At 39.1% G+C, this 24,459-nt stretch overlaps 1 protein-coding gene across 5 annotated transcripts in view; it reads left to right on the top strand.

The window, feature by feature from the left end:
* The window catches only part of MICU2 (mitochondrial calcium uptake 2), a 106,778-nt gene that overhangs the window by 55,067 nt on the left and 27,252 nt on the right, over window positions 1–24,459 (top strand). For 4 of the 5 annotated variants that reach the window (XM_035900416.1, XM_035900413.1, XM_035900415.1 and 1 more), the window contains exons 3-6: window positions 15,149–15,180; window positions 15,295–15,370; window positions 20,020–20,067; window positions 24,224–24,306. In XM_035900416.1, coding sequence (XP_035756309.1) covers window positions 15,149–15,180; window positions 15,295–15,370; window positions 20,020–20,067; window positions 24,224–24,306 — 239 coding nt within the window. Of the gene's footprint in view, window positions 1–4,920; window positions 5,475–15,148; window positions 15,181–15,294; window positions 15,371–20,019; window positions 20,068–24,223; window positions 24,307–24,459 lie in introns of all 5 variants that reach the window. The other variant, XM_035900414.1, reaches the window with a different exon arrangement.

Raw genomic sequence — 24,459 nt, 5'->3', positions numbered from 1 at the left:
ATAAAACATGGCCAAGCCAGCTGCCATTTGACTTTATCCAGACTATTTCGGTTGTCTTTCAGAAGAGCTGACATTTGAAGTTTTTAGTACGATACAGCTCATTTTCCCAAGTGCTAGCCTTCTTTTCAAGCCTTAAATTCATGTCCTTTGCACCAATACCCCTGATACTGCTGGAACTCCTGGGATAGGGAATCTTGCTGCTGCATTGGTATTGGCAAGCGCTCAGTAAGTCACGTATCCCACCAGAGAAACTGCCAGTTCTAGAAAACAGATGACTTTTGTCTTTTTCAGTTCCTCCCCAAATGTTTTTTTGGTTTTGTTTTTCCTGGGGAAGAGTGAGGTGTGTTTGTTCTTGACTATGCACTGGATCCAAACATTTGTGAGCCTTAACAGAGCAGATTCTTGCAATGGAGAATACTATAATTAGTCATTTTGTCTCGTGTGGATGGACGTCTGCTTTTCCATTGGGACTGTATTTGTTTAGTGCGTCTGACAACTTCTGAACCATCACCCACCCTGACATAGCAATTATTTCTTCTCTGTGAATTTTCTGGTGATAGAGAATGTGAGAGCTCCACTTCTGTTTTGCTGTCACTTTCTTAGGAGAAAATATAACGCCTAATGTTAAAAAATTTCATCTGCTTCTCTGGCTTTGAATTGGCAAAAGAGAGCAACCATTTAGCAGAAGAGAGCAATGGGTTTTGTGATGTGTATGGTGGTCAAGGCAGTCTCTGCTGTTGAAAAAGTAAGAGGGGCTTTTAAACCAGTAAGGTCAATTTAGAAGTACAGTGGGCAACATAAAATGACTTTACTCTTTCACTAAAAGAAAGCCATCTATTGTTTGCTTTTCATTTCCACCCGCTTTGAGAACTGTAAAAAGCCTACTCAAAATTTGATTCATATTTCAATTCTATCTCTTTCCTCTGCAGCCAAAATAAATGCGCATTTCAGGAGGACAGTCCCTAGTCTTCACGTCCAGTACTGCTGTAAGGAGGAAAAAGGTTATCTACTTGGTCGTCCTATCATCTGTTACCAGGGAGAAGAGGCCGACCCCCTCCTCACTACAGCCTCCTTTCAGGTAGCTGTAGAGGGCGATCAGGTCTCCCCTCAGCCTCCTCTTCTCCAGACTAAACAACCCCAGTTCCCTCAGCTGTTCCTTGTATGACTTGTGCTCCAGACCCCTCACCAGCTTGGTTGCTCTCCTCTGGACATGCTCCAGCAATGCAACATCCTTCTTGTAGTGAGGGGCCCAAATTACCAGTTAATGTGTAACTTATTGTAATATATTTTTAAGGATTCGTATCCTCTATTAGGGTGATACATAATGGCTTAGCACTTTTTTTTAGCATTTCATGGCCAAGTATGTAAAAATTTATCATATATATGCTAAAGTCAGCTCCCATTTTAGCAGTTTAAAAACTTAAAATATAGACCTTTTATAAATTTTTCACACTCAATTTAAAATCACTTGTAACCACTGCTCATATTGGAAAATGGTGACACAGCATCTTCTCTGTTGCTTGAAAACTCTTTTGATATCCAACCTAAAACTAATCACTGTCTGTTTAAACCCACTTGCTCTTGTGCCAACATTTCCCATTACCTAAAACATTTTTTTCCCTTTTGATTCTTAACCCCATGATGCACTATAGATAATTATATTTCCACTCAGTGCTCTTGTTAGGTTAAGCAACCCCAAGCTTATTTTTATCTCCTCTGGCTGGGTGAGGCCATCCATTCCATGGCTTCATGTAGGTAGCTTTATTCCATGCTTTCCTGAATTTGATTTCTTTTTATAAAGCCAGCTTCATTCCCTGGCTCACAGCAAAATCCACTAGCAATCACTATGGCCTAAGGGGTGCAACAAGGATTGAAGTCAGGAACTTTATAAATTAATACTGTTGCTGAAACATCTGAACTGTCAAACTGCAGCTTCAGTCAAGGAGAAAAATGGTACAAAGCAATGCTCACTAGAGCAAAACACTTAAACTCATTTATCCTGTTCTTTGCTCACAGTTGCTACATGCAGAACAGCTTCCAGCACAGTAGGTGCTTTGGTCCTCGTTTGTAGCTCCATGTGTCTGCTAGGATGAGGGTAGTACAGTAGAGGAAATTATCTTTGGTGTTCGTAGGTGAAGAAAGTTTTAAGACAAAAAAGAGAGATCTGGCAGAGAACATCCTTCTGGGAGGTTAAGGGTTTGATGCCCCCAAGTAATGTACACTTTTGCACAGGAATAGGAAAAATTTTTCATTTTTTCAGTCCAAGATTGCTCTTGGAGGAGCAATTAGTTTTGTCAGAGAAGCTGAGTATGGCAGGAAGGAGACAAAGCAAGGATAGTTAGAGGCAGTGGACACAGAAGCCCAGCATACTGAAAGCTGCTACAAGTTCGATGGGAAGAGGTTAGTGGGAATTTTGATGTAACGTGTATTTATGCTTTTAGATTTGTCTCCTCAGTTATCTTTACTGAGCAAATATTTCTGTTCTATTTCTGTTTTGACAGACCTAATACAGTGTTTCCTCTGCTGCTTAATAAAATCAGAATTCTTTAGAAAATCTGAATGTAAAATTAAAGCCAGTGTAAAGCCAAATGTCTTTTTGAGGTTTTCTTCATCAGATGATTTGAATTCAATGGGAAATAAGACAATTCTAGAACAGAATAACTTCATCTTTTTGAAAGAGACTATTGATCTTCTTTTTAAGGTTTTTTTTTTTATTTTTCTTTCTGCCAAACTCTTTTCTTTAGAATGTGAGGAGTTTGAAGTCACAGAGTCAAGAGACGGCTTATCTTTGCTTCTCTTATTCAGTCTCCAAACTTCACCCCTTAGAATGGAGAGGTGGTCTAGTTGGTGCACGAGTCTTTCTTTTCTGCCTGTAGTGAAGGCTGAGGAACATCATGTCAGTAATTTATTATTAAATGTACTATTGGCAGCATTTTTTTTTCTAACTTGAAAATTAACCAAACCATTTTGGCCACTGCAATAAGGCACGCTTAGCAGCTGTTTTTAAGCTCTTCTATGATTTCCCACTACTTTAGCTCTCTCTGATCTTCTAGGGGAGTTCTTAGACTTTTCACAGTCCTGCTTCTCATTCTGTTACCACCTTATCTTCTGAATAAAGACAACATTTCAAATTAGGTTTATGTAACTTTCTTCATTCTGATACTCTCAGAAACTACCCAAATAGATTGTTTCAGTACTCTTTTTGGGTGGCAAAAATAGGATAAACCTTTCTTAGTTTAAAATACAGGAGCATTCTGTTATCACTTACATACCCTTGGAGCCCCTGCTGTAGGAAAACTTCCCAAACATCTGTTAATTGCTATGTGACAGATGTTAATGGTGTATAAACAAGTCAGACTCAGCAGGGGCTGTTACTGGTTTGCTCAGAGCTTCTGTATGTGCTAATAACAGAATGAGCTAATCTTAGAAGTAGAAAAAAAACTCCTGGCTAATTTAAAGGTAGAGGCGAGAATGACGTGGACCATCAACTGAAGGAAAGCAAGTCAGCCACTGAATGGAGCTCCAATTAAGCATGAGAAGGAATAAGGAAAGTAAAGCTAGAGGTTGCCATAATGCCTGAACCTGGAGAGTTATGAAAACAATGAAGTAGGGCTGGGCAGGATTGGTAAAATGCCGAAAGCAGTAGGCAGAATCTTCTGTAGGAAAATTCCCAAACGTGGTCATTAGAATGTCCTTATCTTCTCACAGTAGCAACTGGAAAAAGTAATGTCATCACTGGAGTCATGTGCATTAAAATGGCCTTCCTAAAATTTTCATGTCAGGTTGCACTGCAGAGCCTTATAAAACGGAAAAGGTTCCTTCTGGAAATCCTGACATGACAGGATCAGCTTAATTCAGCTCTGAATAGCAGTTCCCTTTATCACTAGTCATCCTTGTAATCTCCAGGAATCTAAAATATCTGAAGTTGTGCTACAGTATTGCACCTATGCCAGAAGTCTCTTCCCATAAAACAGCACTTTTATTCTTTTCTTTTTTCCTTATGTTGATTCACTAATCACTAATGGGAATTAGTTGCAATTATTACAATTCTTCTGAAAAAGAAAGTGATGCATTAGGTTCTACTAGAATAGACATCTGGCAATTCAGTTCATCCTTTTAATATAACTAATTGCAAAATGGGTATGTTTTCTTGGTGAGTGTTTATTCACCCTTTTCTTTTAATGGTTGATGTCAGGAGAGTTTGGGAGGATGAGGAACAGATAGGTAACACCATCAATGGCAAAAATACAAGTATCTTGAGTAAAACCATAGAATATTAGCAAGTAGACATAAAACAATCTTATGTACTTTCATTTGTTTAGACTTGTCATATGGTGTAGAAGTTCTACTTACCAACATTCAACACAGATAGTAAATAATTTACTAAAGCATTTTCAAATTTCTAGGAAAGAGGGTGAATTCATTCCATTTTGTCATCTTATACAAATGTATTTGCTGTTTCTTCAAGAAAAGTCTGCTGCAACACAGAGGTGAATAGGAGCTAGAGCTGTAATTAGCCCAGGTCACCCTGTGCAGTAACTGAACACCATCTAGTGGGTGTTCACTTACATCCTTTCATTCCTAAGCAGAATTTATATTGGTTATAATTTACAAATTAACTGTTCTGTAAACTCATTAGCAATGCCCTCAGACATCTAGTCACTGTAAATTGCATGTTTGTGAATGAGGCTTATGTACTGGAAGATAAGCATAATAAGGTTCTGAATATTTTTGGCGTTTACCATGCTCTGACATGGTAAGACAAAATGTCCCAGGACTTGAGCTTAAACACAGAGCTCTCACTAATGAAATTACCAATATAGAATTGTTTCCTTTCAATAAAATACCCAAATTTGCTGTTGTACTTGGCACTCTCATGTCTTGACAATTAAGGCAAAAATGCTGTCTCTTCCTTCATAGGTCATCAGTGAGAATTGAAGCCAGGATACAGTCTTCAACTGCGTGAGAATGGTGTTGCCTTTGATATAAGCAAGGAGGAAAAATCCTAAAACTCCATATGAAACCTACCAGCTATTGCTTGTATTTGGTGTTAGTGTAGGTTACAAAAGCACCTAAACTGATGCTATCCTATTGCGAAGTTGGTTAGGTGACTGTATTGAATTAGAGAGATGTATTTATAGCCCTTCTAGAAACAAATGTCTGCAAGGATATTCAAAACCCAACTGCACCTGGTCTTGGGCAACCTGCCCTGACTGACTCTGCTTTGAGCTTTTTCCGAGTTGTCACCATGAGAAGATAAGGACATTCTAATTACCATGATGATCTCCAGAGTTCCCTTCCAACTTCAGCTATTCTGTGAATGAGGCAATTTCCCTTAACCACAAGGGAGCCCCACTTCATGGGTCTTCCCACAAGCTTCTCTGAAACTCCCAAGACCATCTTTTGCAATCACCAAAAAGGTGCTGTTTGTGCTATATTCCCTAGAATATATTCCTGGGAAGGAAATAATAATGGTAAGATGTTGGAAAGATTGTGTTTAGTATGTGGAGGATGTAGGGCAGCCCTAAAGAACTCAAGTTCTAGACATTTGATTGGAAGGACAAGGCACTAGGAGAATGAAACAGGAGCAACCATCATTAGAATAGTGCAGCAATAGAAATTGGGCGTCCTGCTGATGAGATGAAGAGATTTGCAGATTTCACAATAGGAGTGCAGAAGGACATCAACCATTTTTTTTTTTTATTTTTTTTTTTCTTCTCCCAAAGGTCTGACTAGGGGTTGCTGGGATATGATGAACAAAAGTTTCCCAAACTGGTACTTCTAGCAAAATTCCATTGTACTTTTCCAATCAGTTGTCACCTCTTGGAACATTTTTTGCTGTATTTCTAAGAACTTTTACTGCGTGGTGCTGCAGTGGAAGTAAATTAATCTTTAAAAGAAAAATAGTGTTTTAACAAAAAAAGAAAGCAATAATGATGGTGTAAATAATTTTGATATGCGATAGGGAGAAACAGGAAAAAAAGTGAGCTACTATATAAACTGGATCTAAATGGCTTTTTATATTTACAAGACTCTTGAGAACCCACTCAATTTATGTGAAATGTCAGTGCTCCCAGTTACTTACCCACTGCAGTAATTTAAATTGGCTTGATCACTAATATGTCAGCTATTTACTGCTCAGACGCAAGTGCTATAAATGCCCTACATCTGAACAGAATTATGGTAACAGCACTGCATTTTTCATGCTGACACCATGGATAACTTCAATTTTTTCACAAAGTATTTTTGGTTTTAATTTTCAAATTATATCAAGCTATTACTTTTTTTTTCCTGTTCCACTAGGAGTGAGCAGTACCAACAGTACCCTGAAGTTTGTACTTGGATGAATAAGTTTAAGAAAAAGCAAACTATTTTATAAAAAACCCCAGTTGAATTAATGTCACTATTGTCTTTTGAACCCCAAACCACAGCTTAGTATTAATACTATTTTTCAAATGTGAGAATGTGTATTTGTGTGCACATAAACTGATGAGATAATGCATGAGCAAAAGTCTGTTGGGAGCAACAGGACAAAGTAGGTGACTCACGTGGTCATTTCTGGCCTTGTTATCTGTAATTCTTGTATGTTGGAGTGTTCATTACATATCAAAGAGCAATAAATAAACCATATGGTTACTTCATATAATTTGACACAGTTTGATATGATTTGCAGTTCCTGCTTAGGGGATAAATTGCATCAAAGCAAGAAGGTGAAAAAGATGGTCCTCTCTGACACATGCCTTCTTTTTCCTTATGCCAGGGTTAGTAAAGTAGCTTTATGCTAGTGATAAATTCCCACACAAAGGATGAATTTTTCACCTGGCATCTCAGTTATGTTTGCCAGCAAGTGAATACAATTTGTAATAAATAACAGTCTTTAATATTGCTGTGCTTAGTCTTTAACTGTATTGTATTTTTTTTTTACATTTTGTAAGATGCATGTAAAAACTATGAGATTGTTACATTAGGGAAGATCTTCATATGTATGAAAGAATACAAATTGTAAAGGAGGTGGCCGAATGAGGTACAATAAGGATAGTTGCTACAGTGGTGATGGTGGCTTTATATTGAGCAAATCAGCTTAAATCAGGTCTTACACGGTGAGGTAAGAATCAATTTCTGGTGCTGTTAAGGTGTTGACCTTTTCTTCGTTTTGATTGTGGGACGATTCATTTGCACGTATTTCCATCCTGAATCCAAATTAATCTCTGCTTACAATTAAGATGCAATTTGCTCAAGTTGTGCATGCGGTTAGATTTTTAACTGCATCGTTTCATTGTTGTTGTTCTTATCCTACTTTATTTGTTCTTCTAATTTTTGTTATACTTAGTTTCTCTAGCTGTAAAGTCGATTACAGAGCCCTTAGGCCAGGGATCATGACTTCTAATGCTGTCTAGTAGAGGAACAGAATTAAACCTTCAGTGCTACGAGGCTATCATAATAGTTTATCTTCATCTGTTGTTAGTGCCTTAACCTAGCATGTGCTCTGCCACTGTAGTATTTAAAAAAATAGTCTGTTAGCAATAGGAGATGACAACATAAAGCATAGCGATGCTGCAGAAATCTCTTCTTTATTTCAGGGTAGGTTCAAAGTTCATTAATTTGAGTCTTCTTGAAGGCTTAGCCTAGCCTGTGTTGTTCTCTTTGCTAGATGAGACTGGCTACCATCTCAAGCCCAATACTAGGAATTTTTCTTGAGTTGAGGCTCTGCCTGCCTGCTCTTTGTGGGAGGTTCGTGGTTTTGTGCAGATTCAGGAGATGCCATCCGTCCCAAAAGTCTGAACTGCATAATGTTCTCTGTAGGTTGGCAGGAGTCATTCTCCACCCCTCTGGTCTCAGAAACATGTATTATGGATACAGCTCCTTCCAGGTAATCTTAATTGTCCTTTGTAATACTTTATTGTTCCAATTACACAGCCACTCTGCCTCTTGAACTGTAGTACACTTTGCCCTTGTATCTGATTAAGTTATTAATAAAACAGAGAATACATGCCCTTAGCACTGCTAACATCAGGCTGATAGATAGGAGGTTGGAAAAAACAGATTAGAGATATAACAACTACAAAAAGCAGTCATGGTGTGAGTTACCTGGTTGTGTGCAGAAAGATTCACCTGCTCAGTTTAGATATATAAAAGCTGAATGTCAGGTCAGAGTGAATGATTGTAGCATCTCTTTAAAGTCAATGGAAGGAAACAGGTGAGTCCAAGGCCTGTATTAGACACCTATCTCAACCTGGAGTAAGTTGCTCTTTTGCTGTGTCCATTTCTCTCCCCTTGACTATAAAGGGAGCCTGGGGGTCATTAGTCAGGATGAGGTTTGTGGACAGAAATAATATCTTTTATTAGACCAGCTGCTGTAAGTTGGAAAAATTAGACAAGCTTTTGGGCATATGAGCTCTTCTTCAGATCTGAAATAGGAGCAGCAGATTTCAAAGTTAATTATAAACCCTTTTCTACATATGTCTTTACACCATCATAGTTACAGCAAAGCATCATAGAGATCGCTAACTCAGATTTAGGCATCTAATTTTTAGACATCTAAATGAAGCCAGAGGAACCAAGCATGAGGTGCTTATTTGGGAGTTTGAGGACTTGTATTTCACGTGACACATTTTTCCTCTGGATGCTCCCTCCAGTCCTGAGCTCAGAACCAGCCCAGAGGGCTGGCAGCCTCTCCTGCTGGGGAGATGCTAATCTGCAATTGCACTCTCTGCTCGGCTTCTCTCTGCTTGTGTGTTACATGTGAAGTCTTAACCCGCATCACATGCTCCTTTTGCAGCCAAGGGCTGCCACTACACACCTGTTAGACTTTTCTGGTGTTTTGGAAGAAATAACTTTCCTGTCTGTTACAGATCATTGCAGTGGAAATCTTGCGGTAAGCTTGTAAGTTTGAACCTATTCTCAGCTTTTCCTATCTGCAGTTTGGTTATGTTATGAGAGAGCAGATCTGGGAGCAAGTCACTTTCCCTGGATAATACCAAAGGAAAAGTTGTTCCCCTGCTCTCCCTGCCATCCCCACAGACTCCTGCTACAGTCCCAGTGAGGACTGAGCTGCTTACGTGCTTGGTAGCAAGCACCACAAAATCTGCTTGTACCCTGATGCCTTTGGTTATTTTGGAACTCATGGCACTGCTGGTAACTCAGTGCCACTGTCTCTTTAACAGTTTTTGAAAACTGGCTTATCTTAATTTTTCACTCTTGTTTCAGTTTCCTGAAAGACTGTGTCATCCTTTGATTTTTTTTCTCCTTATATCAGCATCCCACCCTTTTTACCCCAGGCTGCCTTACTCACAGAGAAACCTGCTGGTAGTGACTGGCTCTGATGCAACTGCTCTTCTGAAATGGAGATTTGCCAGTGCTGGCCTCGGCCCAGAACTCTATATTTCTCGTTTCCTCAGAGGAACGATTGCTCTAAATAAAGAAGGACTGATGCAAAGCTTGTTTTGTAAAGCATATCAGAAGCTTCTGTTACTGCAAATTGCCTTTTCCACTGGGCATACTTGGATTTTAATTCAGGTGGTTCAATTCACTAATTTGTTCGATTTAAATGACTTTTATCAATTATCTTTCAATGGAACAGTGCACTAGTTCAGTAAAAGCTTTCTAGCTGAAGTGGATTCTTAATTCATTTAAATGGCACGCTCATTTATTATTCAGATACTGGTTTGCCAGGAGCTATCATAGGAATCTGACCACTTGGTTTGTCATGCTTTCATTTTTTTTGCTGCCCTTGATTTATCTCCAATATCACCAATATTTCAAAAGGAGGCCTTAAAGAACTAATTACTGGCTTGAATTTTTGCTCTTTACATTATTGGTTTCATTAGCAGCAAGTACTTTATAAGTGCACAGAAGAGCTTTAAAGAGCTGAGAATGTAAATAGGGCCGGTAAACAAAGGACACTTTGTTGAGATAAGGTACTTGTCCAGTATCATAAAAAACACCTGAGAGAGCTGGGAATGAAATACAAGCTATTGCATTTCAATGATCTTCTATTTTAGGCTAATTTAAACAAAAATTTTAACGGGATCTCCCCAAGGAAATTGACATATATGATCCTTATCTAACCCAGTTCGCCAGGGCTCAGGGGTAGGATTCTCAGGGTTCAGCTTGTGTGAAAGCTGGCAGCCGGCTGAAAGGGAGAAATACAAATTCTTGCTCCCATGGCAGGCAAGGCTTGCAGGGTGGGCTCTGCTGTTAAGGCCACAGCGTGAGCTGCACACAGTGGGTTTGGGTTTTAAAATGCCCCGATCCTCAGATTACGACTGGGCTGAAATCCCATCCAGTTTAAAAGGTTTGTTTTCACTCATCGTTTTGCAGAATCAGTTAGGTTGAATTGTAACATACTTAACCCTTCTTTCTTCTTAATTTTTCAGGAGAAAAAAATTGGTTTCCTAGTACCCCAGTATGACTTTGAACTTGCCAAGCTTCAGCAAAGATGGCAATGATTGCCATCTAAAATTAAAAAACTGGGAGGGCAATTTTTTTTTTTTACTGTTTTATCACTGTGTCTATCTGAAATGAAGCTAAAAAGAGATCCTGGTCAAACCACCTCAGTGACTTTGCTGATAAAAGGGACAGGAGCTTGTTGTCCTCCTAGGAAAAGATAGCTATTTTATACTGTTCTCATTTGAAGTTAAGGCTGTGGAGAAAAGATTGTTTGAAAAACTAATTTTCATTTCCATATTACAAAAATAGAGCAGTCTCACAGACATGTAGAATTATGCTTCCTTGCAGATAGTAGCAACTTCTCTACTTTCGCTTTGGCATTTGATTATTGTTGCTATAATGGTGGTGTTAGTGATTTTGCTCATTCTTTGGTTCTAAACACCTTTTGTCACATCTAAGCCTTTCCTCAGCTATACAGGTGTAAATGGGTGTTACTGAGTGCAAGTGGGTACTTGTTTAATTCAGCCCTTTCCTCATGTTAATCCTAACATTGAAGTCGGGTCCATTCTACATCTTAGTGTAAAAAACTGATAGGTGATGGAAACACTTCTATTGTAAGAAATGTATGTGACAAAATACCCAGGCTTGCCGAGGGCAAATTAAGGCTGACATAGCTGCTCTTGGCAGTGTTTTCTTAATTACAGTTGTCAGCTAACTTTCTTAGCTAACAGCACCGAATTTGTGTGCTTCTAAGTAGACTTGGTATTCATTCAACTTAAAAAGCTAAAATGGCTTTTTGTCTGTGAAAGGTGTGCCTGTACCTCATTGTTTTTTCATGGATCCGCTATAGATGGTGAAAATTAGATGATAGCATCTGTAAAATATGTAGAGACCCTTGAAAATGCTCATTGTCCTTTAAGCCAGATTTCCATCACAGTCTTGGCAGGTCTGCTTGAAAAAAAAAAAAAAAAGCTGATTTTCTTCTCATTCATGTAAGTTCAAAACAATAAACATTCCAAGTTTCTTTTTCAGATGCCAAAGTAAGACTGTTACTACTACAAACATGTTTTCTAATATGTCATTAATTTACCTATTAGAAAGAATCTATCAAGGTAAAAGAACAAAAATACAGAGAAGTGCATCGTACAGATCTTTTACTTATTAGATTAAATAGTTCTTAATAATTATAACCATTGCCTGCATTCCTCAGAGAGACTTAATCCTGATATTTCTAGTCATGCGTCAGGAATGACAGCACCAAGATATAATTGATAGAAAGGAAGAGGCTTTTTTTTTTTTTTTTAAGTGTCCAAACTGGCTAAGGAAATTGTTCATACCTTCACAGTGCATTTTCTGCAAAGAAGAGTTAACCTTCTTTTCCTAATTATTGTAGACAGGGCCTTAAAAGACCTGGTTCTGGTCTGTGCATTTGGTATGGTGGCGTGCAACATTAACAGAACTTTCCTTGTTGGTGTTTCAAGGGATCTCAAGGTTAGGAAGTGAGTAAATGGAGAGAGTAAGTACCAAGAGCTAAATTAGTATTCAAGGAATATCATGAATGCTACAGTAATATCAGCTAATGTTTCCGAGTGAAAATTTGAGTCTTCGCAGATGAGGGTGGCAGTACCAGTAGAATATAACTGGATTTAATTCTTAGAAAATATTAAAATATTTATCAAGTAATTATTGGGGGAAATTCCTTCTGCAGTTTAAATTATTACATTATTATAAGATTGTATTCTAATACTTTATACAAATAGCAATATGAAAAATAACACTACTGTCCGAAATGTCAGGTTTTTTCAAAAAGATCTGGCCTACTGGAACACATGCTTGCTGACATCTGTGTGCCATTTTCATTTGATAGGTTATTAAATCTTTTGATTTTGACGCCCATTTAAGAAGAGCACCATTAAAAGGCTCCATGTTTATTACTCCACTGTATTTACTACTTAGAAAAGTAGAAATGTCTTTATCTCTCAATCTGTCCCTCTCCCTCCTGCCTTTTTCCCCTTTGATTATAGCAGCAGCCACTTGTGCAGTCAGCCGTGGTAGGGACCGACCCTGACCCACCTTGTTCTGCCCCTCGCCGCGTCTTGGGGTGATGTGACTGTCCTCCTCCTGCCACGCAGTGCAGGCTTCCTCGCCTCCACTAGTCCTTGCACCCATGCCAAGGTTCCCCAGTTGAGGGTAGCACGAGCGCCTCTGTATTGTTGTTGCTACTGCCTTTTCATCTCTGAAACAGATCAGACGGCACGTCAGCATCTTAAATGTCCTCTGGAGGGTGGCTGTAGCTGAATGCAGGAGAGCAGATGTAGATGGCTGCCGCAGCCATTTATATGATCTCTAGGCAGGCTGGTGAAAAGAGGGTCCACATGTCTGCAACAGATTTTCCTTCCCTTCCTTAATTTTTATCAAGTAGGGTAATTCTCATTGAGGATATGTTCCCTAAAACTGGGTAGCTGAAGTGTTTCAGAGTTACTGTGCTGAATACAACACGAAGAGAAATGTGGACTTAACCAAGTGTAGAGCCTTGCAAACTTGGCCAACTATTGTCTCAGCTGTAGCTCCCAGTGCTTTCGCCTTACCTTCATGCCTTTGCTGTTCCAGCTCGCAGAGTTCAGCTTGTCTCCCTTCATCACCCTCCTGGATGCTGGCAAAAGGCTACTGTCCAGTACACTGCTGCGGTAGCAGTTGCTGTCCCAGGTGTGATGCTCGTGGGGCCACCAGGAGAAAGGAATGAGCAGAGCCGCTGTTAACCAAATAAGAGTGCATGGCTGGCTTCAAAACAGGCAATGGAGAACATTTACAGTGAAAGTCACTGCGGGGTGGTTTTCCCTTTTTTCTTTCAGATACTGTTTTTCACAGCTCTACAGCTTGACTCATTCCCTCTTGTAAGGCTTCTCGCCATGTGGGTCTCCCGGAGTCGAAAGAGCTGCTGTAGTTTAATTCCACGTTGAAATGCTCTGTACAAAGGAGGTGACATTTCAAAGCTGAGATCTGAATCGCTTAATTTGCTAAATAGCCATTCATTAAAATGCTCTGCAGCAGTGGACAGTGCTGAACTGTGGTGTTACATCGCTTGCTCAGGATGCAGCCTTGCTGGATATAGGGATTTTTACTTGCTCTCCCAGACTGTTATTAGTCTGACTTCTAGTAGAGGATTTCATACTTCCTTTGAGCTGGAAGGTATCTGTCTGTGTAGCTTTATATATGTGTGTGTATGTGTGTAAATATATGTACACACACTGCACAAAAACGTATTCATCCACAGCAACAGGTGGTGCTGGCAACACCTGTTGCTGGGGTCACTCAACACTCCAGTATTAAAACCCTAATTTTAGTTGCTTATAACTTTTGTCAAACTTAAACATTTGGGTTGCAATGTTATGTGCCAGGTGTCTGCCTTAGGCTGATCTGGGGGAGGGGGGTGGGGAGAGGAATTTCTCAGCAAAACTGTTACTGCCCGTTCAGGGAGAAGGGGCCAGGGCACTGTTTTGCCTGTGCTGAAAAATGAACTATTGATGGTTGAGATGTTCCAGCAGCTTCCCTTGTCCAAAGCCAAAAGTTGGCAGTGGAGACCCCCTGCAGCTGGGCATGTCTTTTGCCAGTGTTACGGAAATTTGCTGTTTTACTGAGAACGCACCCCTGTCTGGCTAAATTACGGGCCTGTGAAAATGCTTGGTAGAAGGTTGTTGACAGCTGCCCACCAGGCTGCCTCCATCATGTCCGTTCCCAAACAGCCATGCTGCGCTGGTGACCCTTGGGGCTCAAGATGCCCGTGAAGCAGCAGAGTAAGCCTCGGAGTCGGAGCATGGAGCAAAGCAGGCTGCTGCACGCAGGGGGACCGGTCCTCAGAGCAAATGCAAGCAGCTCCACTTGTGCTTACACAGTGTGAATAAATAGGAGGGAATGGCTGGCTGGAACCCAGAGGGACTGGTGATGAAGGAAGGGACTGATGGGCTGAGAGTGGTAAGAGTGAAGGACACAGGGTTTTAAGAACTGTGTGAGGAGAAATGCTGAGGAGACAGACTGGTATGATAGGGCAGGTAGACTGAGAAAGGATAGAGCATAGCTCCTGCCAGTCCATGACCGCAGGATTTCTGTGGTCCCTGCCTAACCAGCTGAAACGTTCCACTGATAACACATTGCAGCTCCTCAAACGGGTGATCTACACAGAAGCACAACTGTACTGCTGCCAGTGGTTCCCCTATTCGAGTGTACAAACTTGAACCTACTAATGAACACTGAGGAGTGTGCATGGTTTCATCTAATGCTGTTTCAGTAGGCGGAGTTGTTCAATTTACTTCTGCTTAATAGAAACATCAACATTTTAATTTTTTTCTCTTTTTTAGTATTCTTTAGCTTTTGCATGCTCAACCTGCACTTGAAGGATTATGTGTGCATGCAAATCCCTTTGTAAATACTGCAGTTTTTTCTTAATGTATAATCTTGCTATGGAATCTGTACTACATTTGTAGCTCACAGTATGCACAATCACATGAGTAAGTCAGTCATAGATACCGAAGTGGTCTGTGGTTTCGTCTAGGTTGCAAGAACATTTGAACAGACCGCTTATATTATTTTTAAATATTGTCCTTTCTTGATCGTTGTGGGAATTAGAAACAAACTGCCTGTTGCAAAATATTCTGTTTCATATTACTTAGCATTTTCCCATAAAAATGAAGAAATGCCACAGAACCTGATCAAAGTTTAAAGTCAGTTTGTTATTGAATAATGATGATTTTTTTTTTTATAGGTAAAGCCTCAGCCAAGAAACTGACAAAAAAGGTGAGCAAAATGTTCCTTTCCTTCTTCAAAAGAACTTGCATTCTTTCTATTACTCAACTGAATAGAGTTCGCTTTCAAAACTGGCTTTATATTTTCTTGTTTGTGTTTTTGAAGGAGGTAGATGCTGCACTGCTATGTGTTGCCAAAGCTAAACCAGGACCGACCTTTTTTAGAGAGCTTGGTGATAAAGGTAATGAGTACTTTTGATACCAAAAAATACATCTTGCTTTTAATCTCGTCAGATGGTATGAATTGAATGTATTTTTAAAGAAGATTTCATGGATTTGATTTCATCCCCATCTAGCCAGTAGCTGCTTCCTTGGCAAATCTCTCAGTTATGCAAGAGGCATACAGAGAATAAAAGGCATAAAGAGGCAGGGCTGGGAATTTCGAGGTGCAGGAGGAGACATGAAAGAAATCAGAAAGCCTATTTGGAGAAGAGAAAGGGCTAAAGGAATGACTTCACCATAAAATGGACTTTCAAGGATTGTTAATAAGCTGCTGTCTCACTATATAACTTGGGTGCACAGAAATAAGAATAAAAATAAGATTTGTATCCAGTTATGTAAAGTGGCATCCCTGATTCCAAGAGCAGGTGAACTTATTTCTCCCTTTTCAGGAGCTCCATGGCTCTTCACAGCACCCATGTGCTTCGGATTCTTTTTACCCAGAATTTCCCCCTTATATTGGGCTACATAAAGAGAAAACTCTGAGAGCTGGGATATTGTTTGTGTAACAACAGGGAATTAAAGAACACCAAATAAACACCTCGTTAGCATAAATTAATTGAAAATTGTTTGAAAACAAACAAGAGGATCAAGGAAACCAAATAGATGAGTAATTAACCATTTCACCAGGAACAAAGACTGGAATTCCCAAACTAATGAGAAAGACTGGCAGTGTCTATTCACAAACTTTCTGTATCGTAGAGTTCAGCCTGAATCTCTTATTCCGTGGACGTTTCTGGAAAATAAAGCTGCCTTGCACTGCTGCAGTTCCTTGGCAGGCATGAGCCACGCTCTCTCCATGGGCAGCAAATCCCTGGGCACGGCTGGCAGCTTTTGCAGGAGAGCAGCCCTGGAGCTCAGCCTGCAGCGTTCTGCCTGCCCTGTGGCCTCTTCTGCATGCGGTTCATTTCTTGCATCCTTGTGCAGACGTGGAGGGGTCTTCAGCTGGGTGCCTTGCTTGTCAGTCTGCTCCTGCAAGCCCCAGCATACCCCAGCAGCCCTGAAAAAGCTCTGAACGAGTTGGAAATTTTTTTCCTATTCTAGGAGGTCTGGATTTTGTATTGAATAGTCATTCCCCGCCTTTTCAAATAATCATCATGTGCTTTTCCAGGATTGGGTCTAAAGAATTCCCAGTCTTTAATTCTTGGATATTCTTTCTCTACCCCTGCTTTTTTAGAGCCTTTCTTTTTCTAATGGTTGATTCTGCAAATCCCCAAAGCAGTCTGCCTGGGAAAACCAGGAATCCACCAACCGAAAGTGAAAACGTAGCATATCAGCGCAGCCTCCTTTTCCTGCGCCTCTCCCAGCTGCCTGCTTGGCAGAAAGTGGCTCGGTGATATGCTCAATCTGTCATCGTTTGCATTTCTAGACAAGGCATTGACCTCCCCTTGCTTAGGACTGTGGGTCTGTATACTCCGTCCTTCAAAGGTCAAGCAGGAGTTTGAGACGATGCAGGAACATTCAGTGCAGTCATGCGTAAGTCTCCACAACACGCAGAGGTTTTACAGTTTTTGGTCATGATGCCTCTTTAGTGACTTCGATGCTTTTGCTTTGGGATACATTGTTATTACATTTTTAAAATGTAAATATTTATGTGTTAAATACAGCTTTTACAAGTACCAGAATAATGAGTCTACACCTGTTGCACTGTTTAGCTGAGATTATTTTAACTACCTTCAAATTGTTATTTAAATATCAAATAGAGGGAAAACTGTCATCAGTCCAGTTTGTCAAATGTAACGCTAGGGCATTCTGCCTTCTAGTGGGCAGTTTTAAAATTCATGTCATATTTTGTGGGTATACTTATGATTTATTCAGCAATAAGAAGAATGTACTGTCAGCATTTGCTATAAAGTTTGCGGGCAGAGATTTCCAGGGAGGGATAGGGAAGGCTCATTTAGTATTAGAAAAGGACAGTATTTTGCCAATGCTAACTGCAAATACTTGGCTGCAAGTATGCTGAGTCATTCATCAGTATGCGAAGCTTTTATCTTTTAAAATTTGCTTGGACATTAACATAATTTTTTTTTTTGAATTTGCAGCATCACATCTTTTAATTTGAATAGCTTTATAATGATGACTGTAGAATAAAAAGGAAATTACCAAAATATTTAATCTACTTTATGGATACAATAAATTGGCCATTCACTACAGGTAGCAAAAGAACAATAAAGTTAAAAGAATTTTTATGAAAATGAGTCCACAAGTTAAAAAATCTTGTCTCAAATTATTTTAGTATAATCAGTCTGCCAGAAAATGCCAGACAGGCTGTGGATTTGTTTTAGGGCACTGAGACAGATTTTAAAGTACAATCAAGAAATTTTTTTTACATATTTTTATTATATTCACATCCACTATAGTGACTTTTCAGTCAGCTTAAGATAAGATAATGAAAAGTCTGTCTCGCCCCTGCCATTTCTTGCAAGGCTGTTCTTTCCAGCCCTCTGCAATTTGAGGGAATAAAGCCATCGTGCTTCTCCCTTGAGCCAGTAAGCAGGGTGTTTAAATTGGTGTTTTCTTTACATCCTACCATCTCTATATAAATTTTGCAGATTCTTTCTGCAAAATTTTATAAGGTACAATGTTCCCTGTCTACCCATATAGCTAAAACTCTTCAGGTGCTCAGCATTTTGTATCTCAATTATTACAACTTTTTTTTTTCTCTGACTTTAACAAACATAATCTGCCATGTTAATATAATTTCAAATGCTTTGATAAAGATGTTTTTCTTACATTATTCCTTTGAGTGTGTCATCTCTTCTTTTGTATCCCAACACTGGGCTCTCTCCTTGTTCTGTTTTATCTACCATAAGCTGCTTGTCTTCACCTTCCAGGTCTTCCCTAGACTTTCCCTGGGCAGCACATCTCCAGACAGCTGAGAGGCAGACTCCCACTTCCCCTTGGCCAGGGATGCTGGCCTTCATCACTCGCTGGTTAAATTTTCAGGCAGGGATCTTTGTGCTGATACCACTCCAGTCCACAACTGGGAGGTGTTTTCTATATAGAGTTGAAAAGTTACCTCCTTGTCTTTCTTTATATTCTTCCTTTGAGCATTCTTTTGCTGTGACACACACAAAACAAAATTAGGGATTAGGAATCTTGGTCACTGCCCATCGGACTATTTGCTTGATTTCTTTTCCTCCCCCATTTGTTTCTATCCATTTTTTTTCCTTGTCTTACTCTTTGGCATATAAGCTAAAAAATGGGGTAGGAGTTCTTTCTCTGTTTGTTTGGTTTTGAATTTGTAGAAATCCTGGACACTTTGTCTCGGAACACGATTCCAAGTTTTACAGCAATGCAAATAATAATTTACATTCTTGCAATGGCAGTAACCCTAAAACTTGTAAGCAAAACTAAATCTTTGAGGTGAAAGTATTTTTTCTTTCCACCATGTATTGTATGACTGTGGTACTGTGCTGATTTACACATGATGCGTGCTGGATAATAAGGTGAATAGCACTATTTTGATGGAGAGGAAAACAGAGATATGGAGTTGGCAACAGGATTAGATCTCTCTTTAGCTAAGACTTTGTCTCTTACATTCAGCAATTTAATATTTCTAAACTCTGGTACTTTAAAAAAAGTGTTAAGTGACTATCTGAGGTCAAATACAAATGCTGTTGGCTCTGCATAGTAATTTATCAGAAGTTAATTGTTTATCACTGAAGCTTAAGTGGGTTCCTTATCTATCAATTAACTAAATATAAATTATAAAAAATAGTTTATCTTCGCACAGATAGGCATGTTTGAACTTCATTATTTTAAGCAGCTTCAGCATTATACAATGTTTAGCTCACAAGTTAAAAGTGGCTCAGTTATTTTGAAAAGTGATTTATAAAAAAGCCCTTTACATTTTTTCTCCAAACATTATTGCAGGGCAGATGGTTCAGATTCTGTTGTTTAACCACACTCATTATGCGCTCTCTATCTTTAGGTCCTACGCTCTATTTTGACGCTATCACATCTTTGTGTTTGTTCAGGCTTTTCACTTAAGGCGGTATTTCAAAGGAAAACACTGGAATTTTCCTTCAAAAGGGGGGAAAATACTTTCACCTTGTAGAAAGGACATGTTCCTATTTAAAAAAAAAAAAATAGAAGCCTCCTCTTGGCACGCAGCCCAGCAGTACTATCAGCACAATCTAGCAGCTTGGCAGTTTTGCATGTTGCCATGTTCCCCTTGAGAATTAGAGGGAAGCTGTTCTCCGCCTTCACGAGCCTGCCAAAGGATGGAGGACTTTGATCCTTCAGGGTAACGTTAGAGTAGTTCTCCTCCCAGGTACTAAATGTGACAAAGCGCACTTAATTTATTTGCCTTTTATATAAACATTGAATGTTTTCAGTGAGAATCCCAAGATTTAGTGTAGGCCTTTTATTAATACCAACTAAACCTTACTTTCTTGATTAGACATGAACCTTGATGAGTCTCTGGATAGGGAATTTTACCTTCAGAGCACTAAAAACAGAAGTAAAAACTTTATTAAATAATAATATGGCTTATTTTAATAACCTATTTAATATGACGTTAAACTATGGGGTTTATATTTATAACATTTGATCTTTCAAGTCTTGCTATATTTTCTTTTTGCAAGTCAATTTTTAACTCTTATTTCAGGGTTGATATCTTATGCAGAGTACCTATTTTTGCTGACAATCCTTACGAGTAAGTATTATATATTTAAAATACATATGCATAAATACTCTATTACTAACAGCTTTCCAGGAACTTTTTCTGATATTTTTAACTTGTAAATTTCTGCATTATAGTAAAATGTAAAGAACTATTGTATATAGAGTGATAACGCATTAATATAAATGGAGATAGCTTTAAATGATTGCAACTTACTTCCACATTGTCATCATTGGTCCATAGCAGTACTTCAAAAATCATGATAATCCCTCCACCATGGGATCAGTAAAATCTTTCAAGAGACTTTGAGAGAGGGGAGACATCGGTTACAAGACCACATAATAAGAGGAAGAACAACAGTGGGGGAAGATAAATAATTTGTCTTCTGGATAGTAGGTTTAGTCATTTTGAACAATGAGACCTTAACATTATAGCTCATGCAGTGGTGTAAAAAGCTGTTGTGTCTGTTGTTGCCTATTGCTCCTGTGTTCAGATATGCAATGGATGGTATACATAGGCAGCAGACTTCCGCAGTGTCCTTTTGTTTGACATTTTAGTCCTTTTTTCCCCCCCTCTGTTCCTTTTGACTTTATTTCCTCCAAGTATTTTGCATATGTTTCTGCCCACTCCTTTGCCTCCTTCCTTTTTCTCTCTCAGACACTTTTTAAAAAAACTTTTGTTTGGTACTTGCTGTATCTGCAAACAGCAGGCATTTTTTTATTATGTTTGGAAGTGATCTTGGATTTTCTGGGTTTCCTCACCCATACTTTGTGCCACAGTTGCCATCTCCCTGTGCTGTTCTGATGAAGTAGGTGATGCTGGAAAATACTGAGACTGGAGGTAAGATGTGGGCAATGAGCATTAATCAGTGAGACCCATAGACTGGTAGTGAAGTGGTCCACATGCATGTCCATGTAACAGTCCACATGCAGTCATGGTTGACTGACTTACACAGGTCTAACATTTTAAGCAAGGGGCAAAACCAGTCATACTAGATCTCATGGTATCAGTGGATGGGGAAAGGTGAGAAGGAAGCAGTCGTTCTTACCGCGATGTACTGTAGATGCTTGAGCTTCACCACTTCCATGGCTGCAATGTCCACGGCAAAAGGCTTAAAAAAATTGATAAATTTTCCTTGCTCTAGAGATCTACTCTGTCACAGTGTAGTAAGAACAAGTAGTGTTGGTCTCCAGAGTCCAGTCTTCACAGACAATGACTGTTGGTACACACCTTTTGCACAGTTTAGGTAGGCCTTTTACAGCTTACATCATTGCTCAGCAGAACTGCATTGGTTCCTACTAGGAACTTCCAACTAGTACACAATATAGTATATTGTGTATAATATATATATAAAAACTTATTATATATAAATTAATATAACCTGTTTACTATACAAATGTACTGTTTCACCAGTACTGACTGTCCAGTGCTACACACAGCCTTAACATGAGTTATACCATGTGTTCAAGTGCTTTTTAAAATCAGAAATAATATAAGTCCAGCTCAGTCAGAAAGCTGATTTAAAAATACTTGTTGCAACTCAATGAAGAGTGATTTTTTTTTAAAAAAAAGCACAAACACATTGTAACTTCAGAAGAATACCTTAATTGAAATTGCAGAAATAGGTGCCAAAGATTCTATTTCTTTAAAAATCTGTGGCAGCGGAAAGTAAATTCGTGCTGATTTGTTGGCTGGAACAATTAGAAAATTGAAGCAGTATCAGAGCAAGTTGTTCCACTTCTCCAGACAATCAAGTAACATTTTTTACAGAATTTATATGGGAATGTATTGAACTGCAAAAACAAAGGCACCTTTTGATGCAGGATAAAAATGCAATGCTAATGTCGCTGCTTTGGTTACACAGAGGGTTATCGTACCAATCAGTTTGAAAGCAAATGTCAACAAGTGTTAGTGCTTCTATCTTTGCCTAACAAGTATCCCATATCAGTCAGCCCCCAGTCTCTCTCGCTAGTGAGAATTCATGTGAAATTTCTAAAAGCAGCTATTAATATTTAAATGACTTCTTCTAAGTCACCAAGAGAGCAATAGGGAAACAGGAAAAGTGTCACCAGCTTTCCAGAGTCTCGGTTCCAGCACACTGCTGACCAGACCACGCTGCCTGTTATACAAAAGCACCATCTGTAACAACACTGAACGTGAAAATGTAATTTTGTGGCAGACCAAGGCTTTATTTTGCCCCCTCTGATCCCCTTTTCTCTTGTCTGTGTGCCTTGTATCGTCGTTATCCTTTTTCTTCCAGTGCTGTACTGAATTTCATTTCCAGCAACTGGTTAATGGAGCTTCTGGTGAAAGAGCCCAGGAACTGAAATTGTCACCTTGACTCAAAGCTTCTTTTCAATTAGCCAGTCGCACAAGTTGACAGCTTGGTCAACGTAGGAGTGGTTGCAGGGGAAGCCCCTAAGTCTAACCTGCACTCACAGCTAAGATGAAGCTCTTCTGTTCAGATTTTGGAATTTTGCCTGATTCTAATTAAGTACAAATATATCTGAGGTAGTCTTTGAACTATGCTTATTTTACGAATGCATACCTTTGGGGTTACATCATATCAGATAAGTATGTCATCTCTGAACAGTATAAGCAGCTTTAGGTCCTGTATTTTCAGTAACAGCTCTTATCTGAAAATTGCAACACAGATGGTATGAATTACTATTAAATACATCAATTACTTTTATTCTCTAAATATGTTATAGGATAGGCTCTTCTTGCTTTTGTACTATTAACACAAGTTTAAGCCACTTTTGATTATTACAGCCCGGTTGCTGGGGAAGAGCTCTGCTATGCAGATTGCAACGGTATTTATAAAATATCCCTGCATCACAAGATTGCTCCACAGAGAATGTTAGTTGGCTGCTGAAGATGTAGTTATTTCTAAAATATAAAAATAGTACTTTCTTTAACCATCTTGTTGTCACTTAAAAGGAACAGGATATTTCTTGAATTTGTTCCCTTTGCAGAAAGATTGTCTAAAAAAAAAAAAAGCAAGACTTAAAACTTTACAGGATGGAGCTGGAAGAACGCATTTCAAAAGAAAAACTCTGAAAACATTATAGAGTTTTCTAGAGATACTGCTTCACTGCCCTCATGAGCCCAACATTGTTCTTGTAAACACGAATGTATTCTAGAGACAAGAAGTCCCTGGCTTTCAAATTAATGCCTGACTTGACTGGGTTGTGGCATTAATTCACCTGCTCCAGAAATGACTGGGGTAAGCGCTTGCTACTGCAGTGAACTGTAACTACATTTCAGTGGCATGCTGCTCCTGTGTGGGCTTGCTAATGAGCAAGGCCACCTCCTGGAAGCAAAGTAAGATCAGGAAATTGTGGGAAGGAGCTCAAAACACACTGTGTTTTTATAGCGCCTGCAAGACTCAGAACTCATTACATTTTTTGTGTTGAAAAGAAACATCCACTCGGTGAAGGAAATGCAGGGTAGAATTGTATAAAATTCCTGAAAAAAATCAGCTTGATGGGAGTTCTACAAAACATGCTTTTGTCCAAAAAGGCCAGAAAGAGTGGTTTATTACTTCCCAGTAACATTTGAGTACATTGTTTAGGGAGGGAGGAGAAGGGAAGGAGAAAAAAGGCCTGAGGCTAACACAGTAGGAGCAGGAGCCGAGAGACCTGGCTGCGATTACAAGATCAGTCTGTTTGCTAGGGAAGACTAGGGAAGACTGCAAATACTGGCATACAGTAATGCCTGCAAGACGTACCTGAGGAGCACACTAGCTCTTTCACACAGTTTGGGAATAACTACTGGTTTCTCAAGGCACTTTCCAGTCTTCCCACCTGAAAAGGAGCTCTAAGAAACAAGGCAGAGCTAGACTTCAGAAGTGACATGGGATTATGGAGACATCTACAGAGAATATCTAAGACCAGTACAGTACGACATACAACATTTTTACAGTCACTGGGATCAGATGGACATTCGTGGCTGTGCTTAGGCACTGCTGGCATTTCTTGCTTTGCCATTGCGTTAATTATCCTTGAAATGGTAGTAAAAAGGTATTTTAAAAGTTTGCTTATATTGGAGGAGGTGCATATGGTTTACTGGAAATATGTACGTGCATAACAATGGAGAACTGAACCATAGGCAATATTCCTTTTGCATTAAATATTTAAGTACTTGTGTGTGTGTGTTTACAATAAAGTTCTTTTGCAATTTGTTGCAGAACCCCAGACTGGATTTCAGATTGCCTTTAAAATGTTGGATACAGATGGCAATGAACAAGTTGAAAAGAAAGAATTCTTTAAGGTATGTGTATTTGTATGCATATTCATTTTAAAGCATTTAAATAGTTTCATGGGTTATATTTGCTAAATGAAGATTCATTAAAATCTTTAAGCCTATTTTTCAATCCAATCTATGATCACATATTTACTAAAATACTTTATGTGACAGGACCAC

This window comes from Egretta garzetta, unplaced genomic scaffold (genome assembly GCF_000687185.1).
Source record: "Egretta garzetta isolate BGI_Z169 unplaced genomic scaffold, ASM68718v1 scaffold98, whole genome shotgun sequence".
Lineage (NCBI taxonomy): Eukaryota > Metazoa > Chordata > Aves > Pelecaniformes > Ardeidae > Egretta > Egretta garzetta.
The sequence above is the reverse complement of the archived record's forward strand: the minus strand, read 5'-3'. Positions and strand labels throughout refer to the sequence as shown.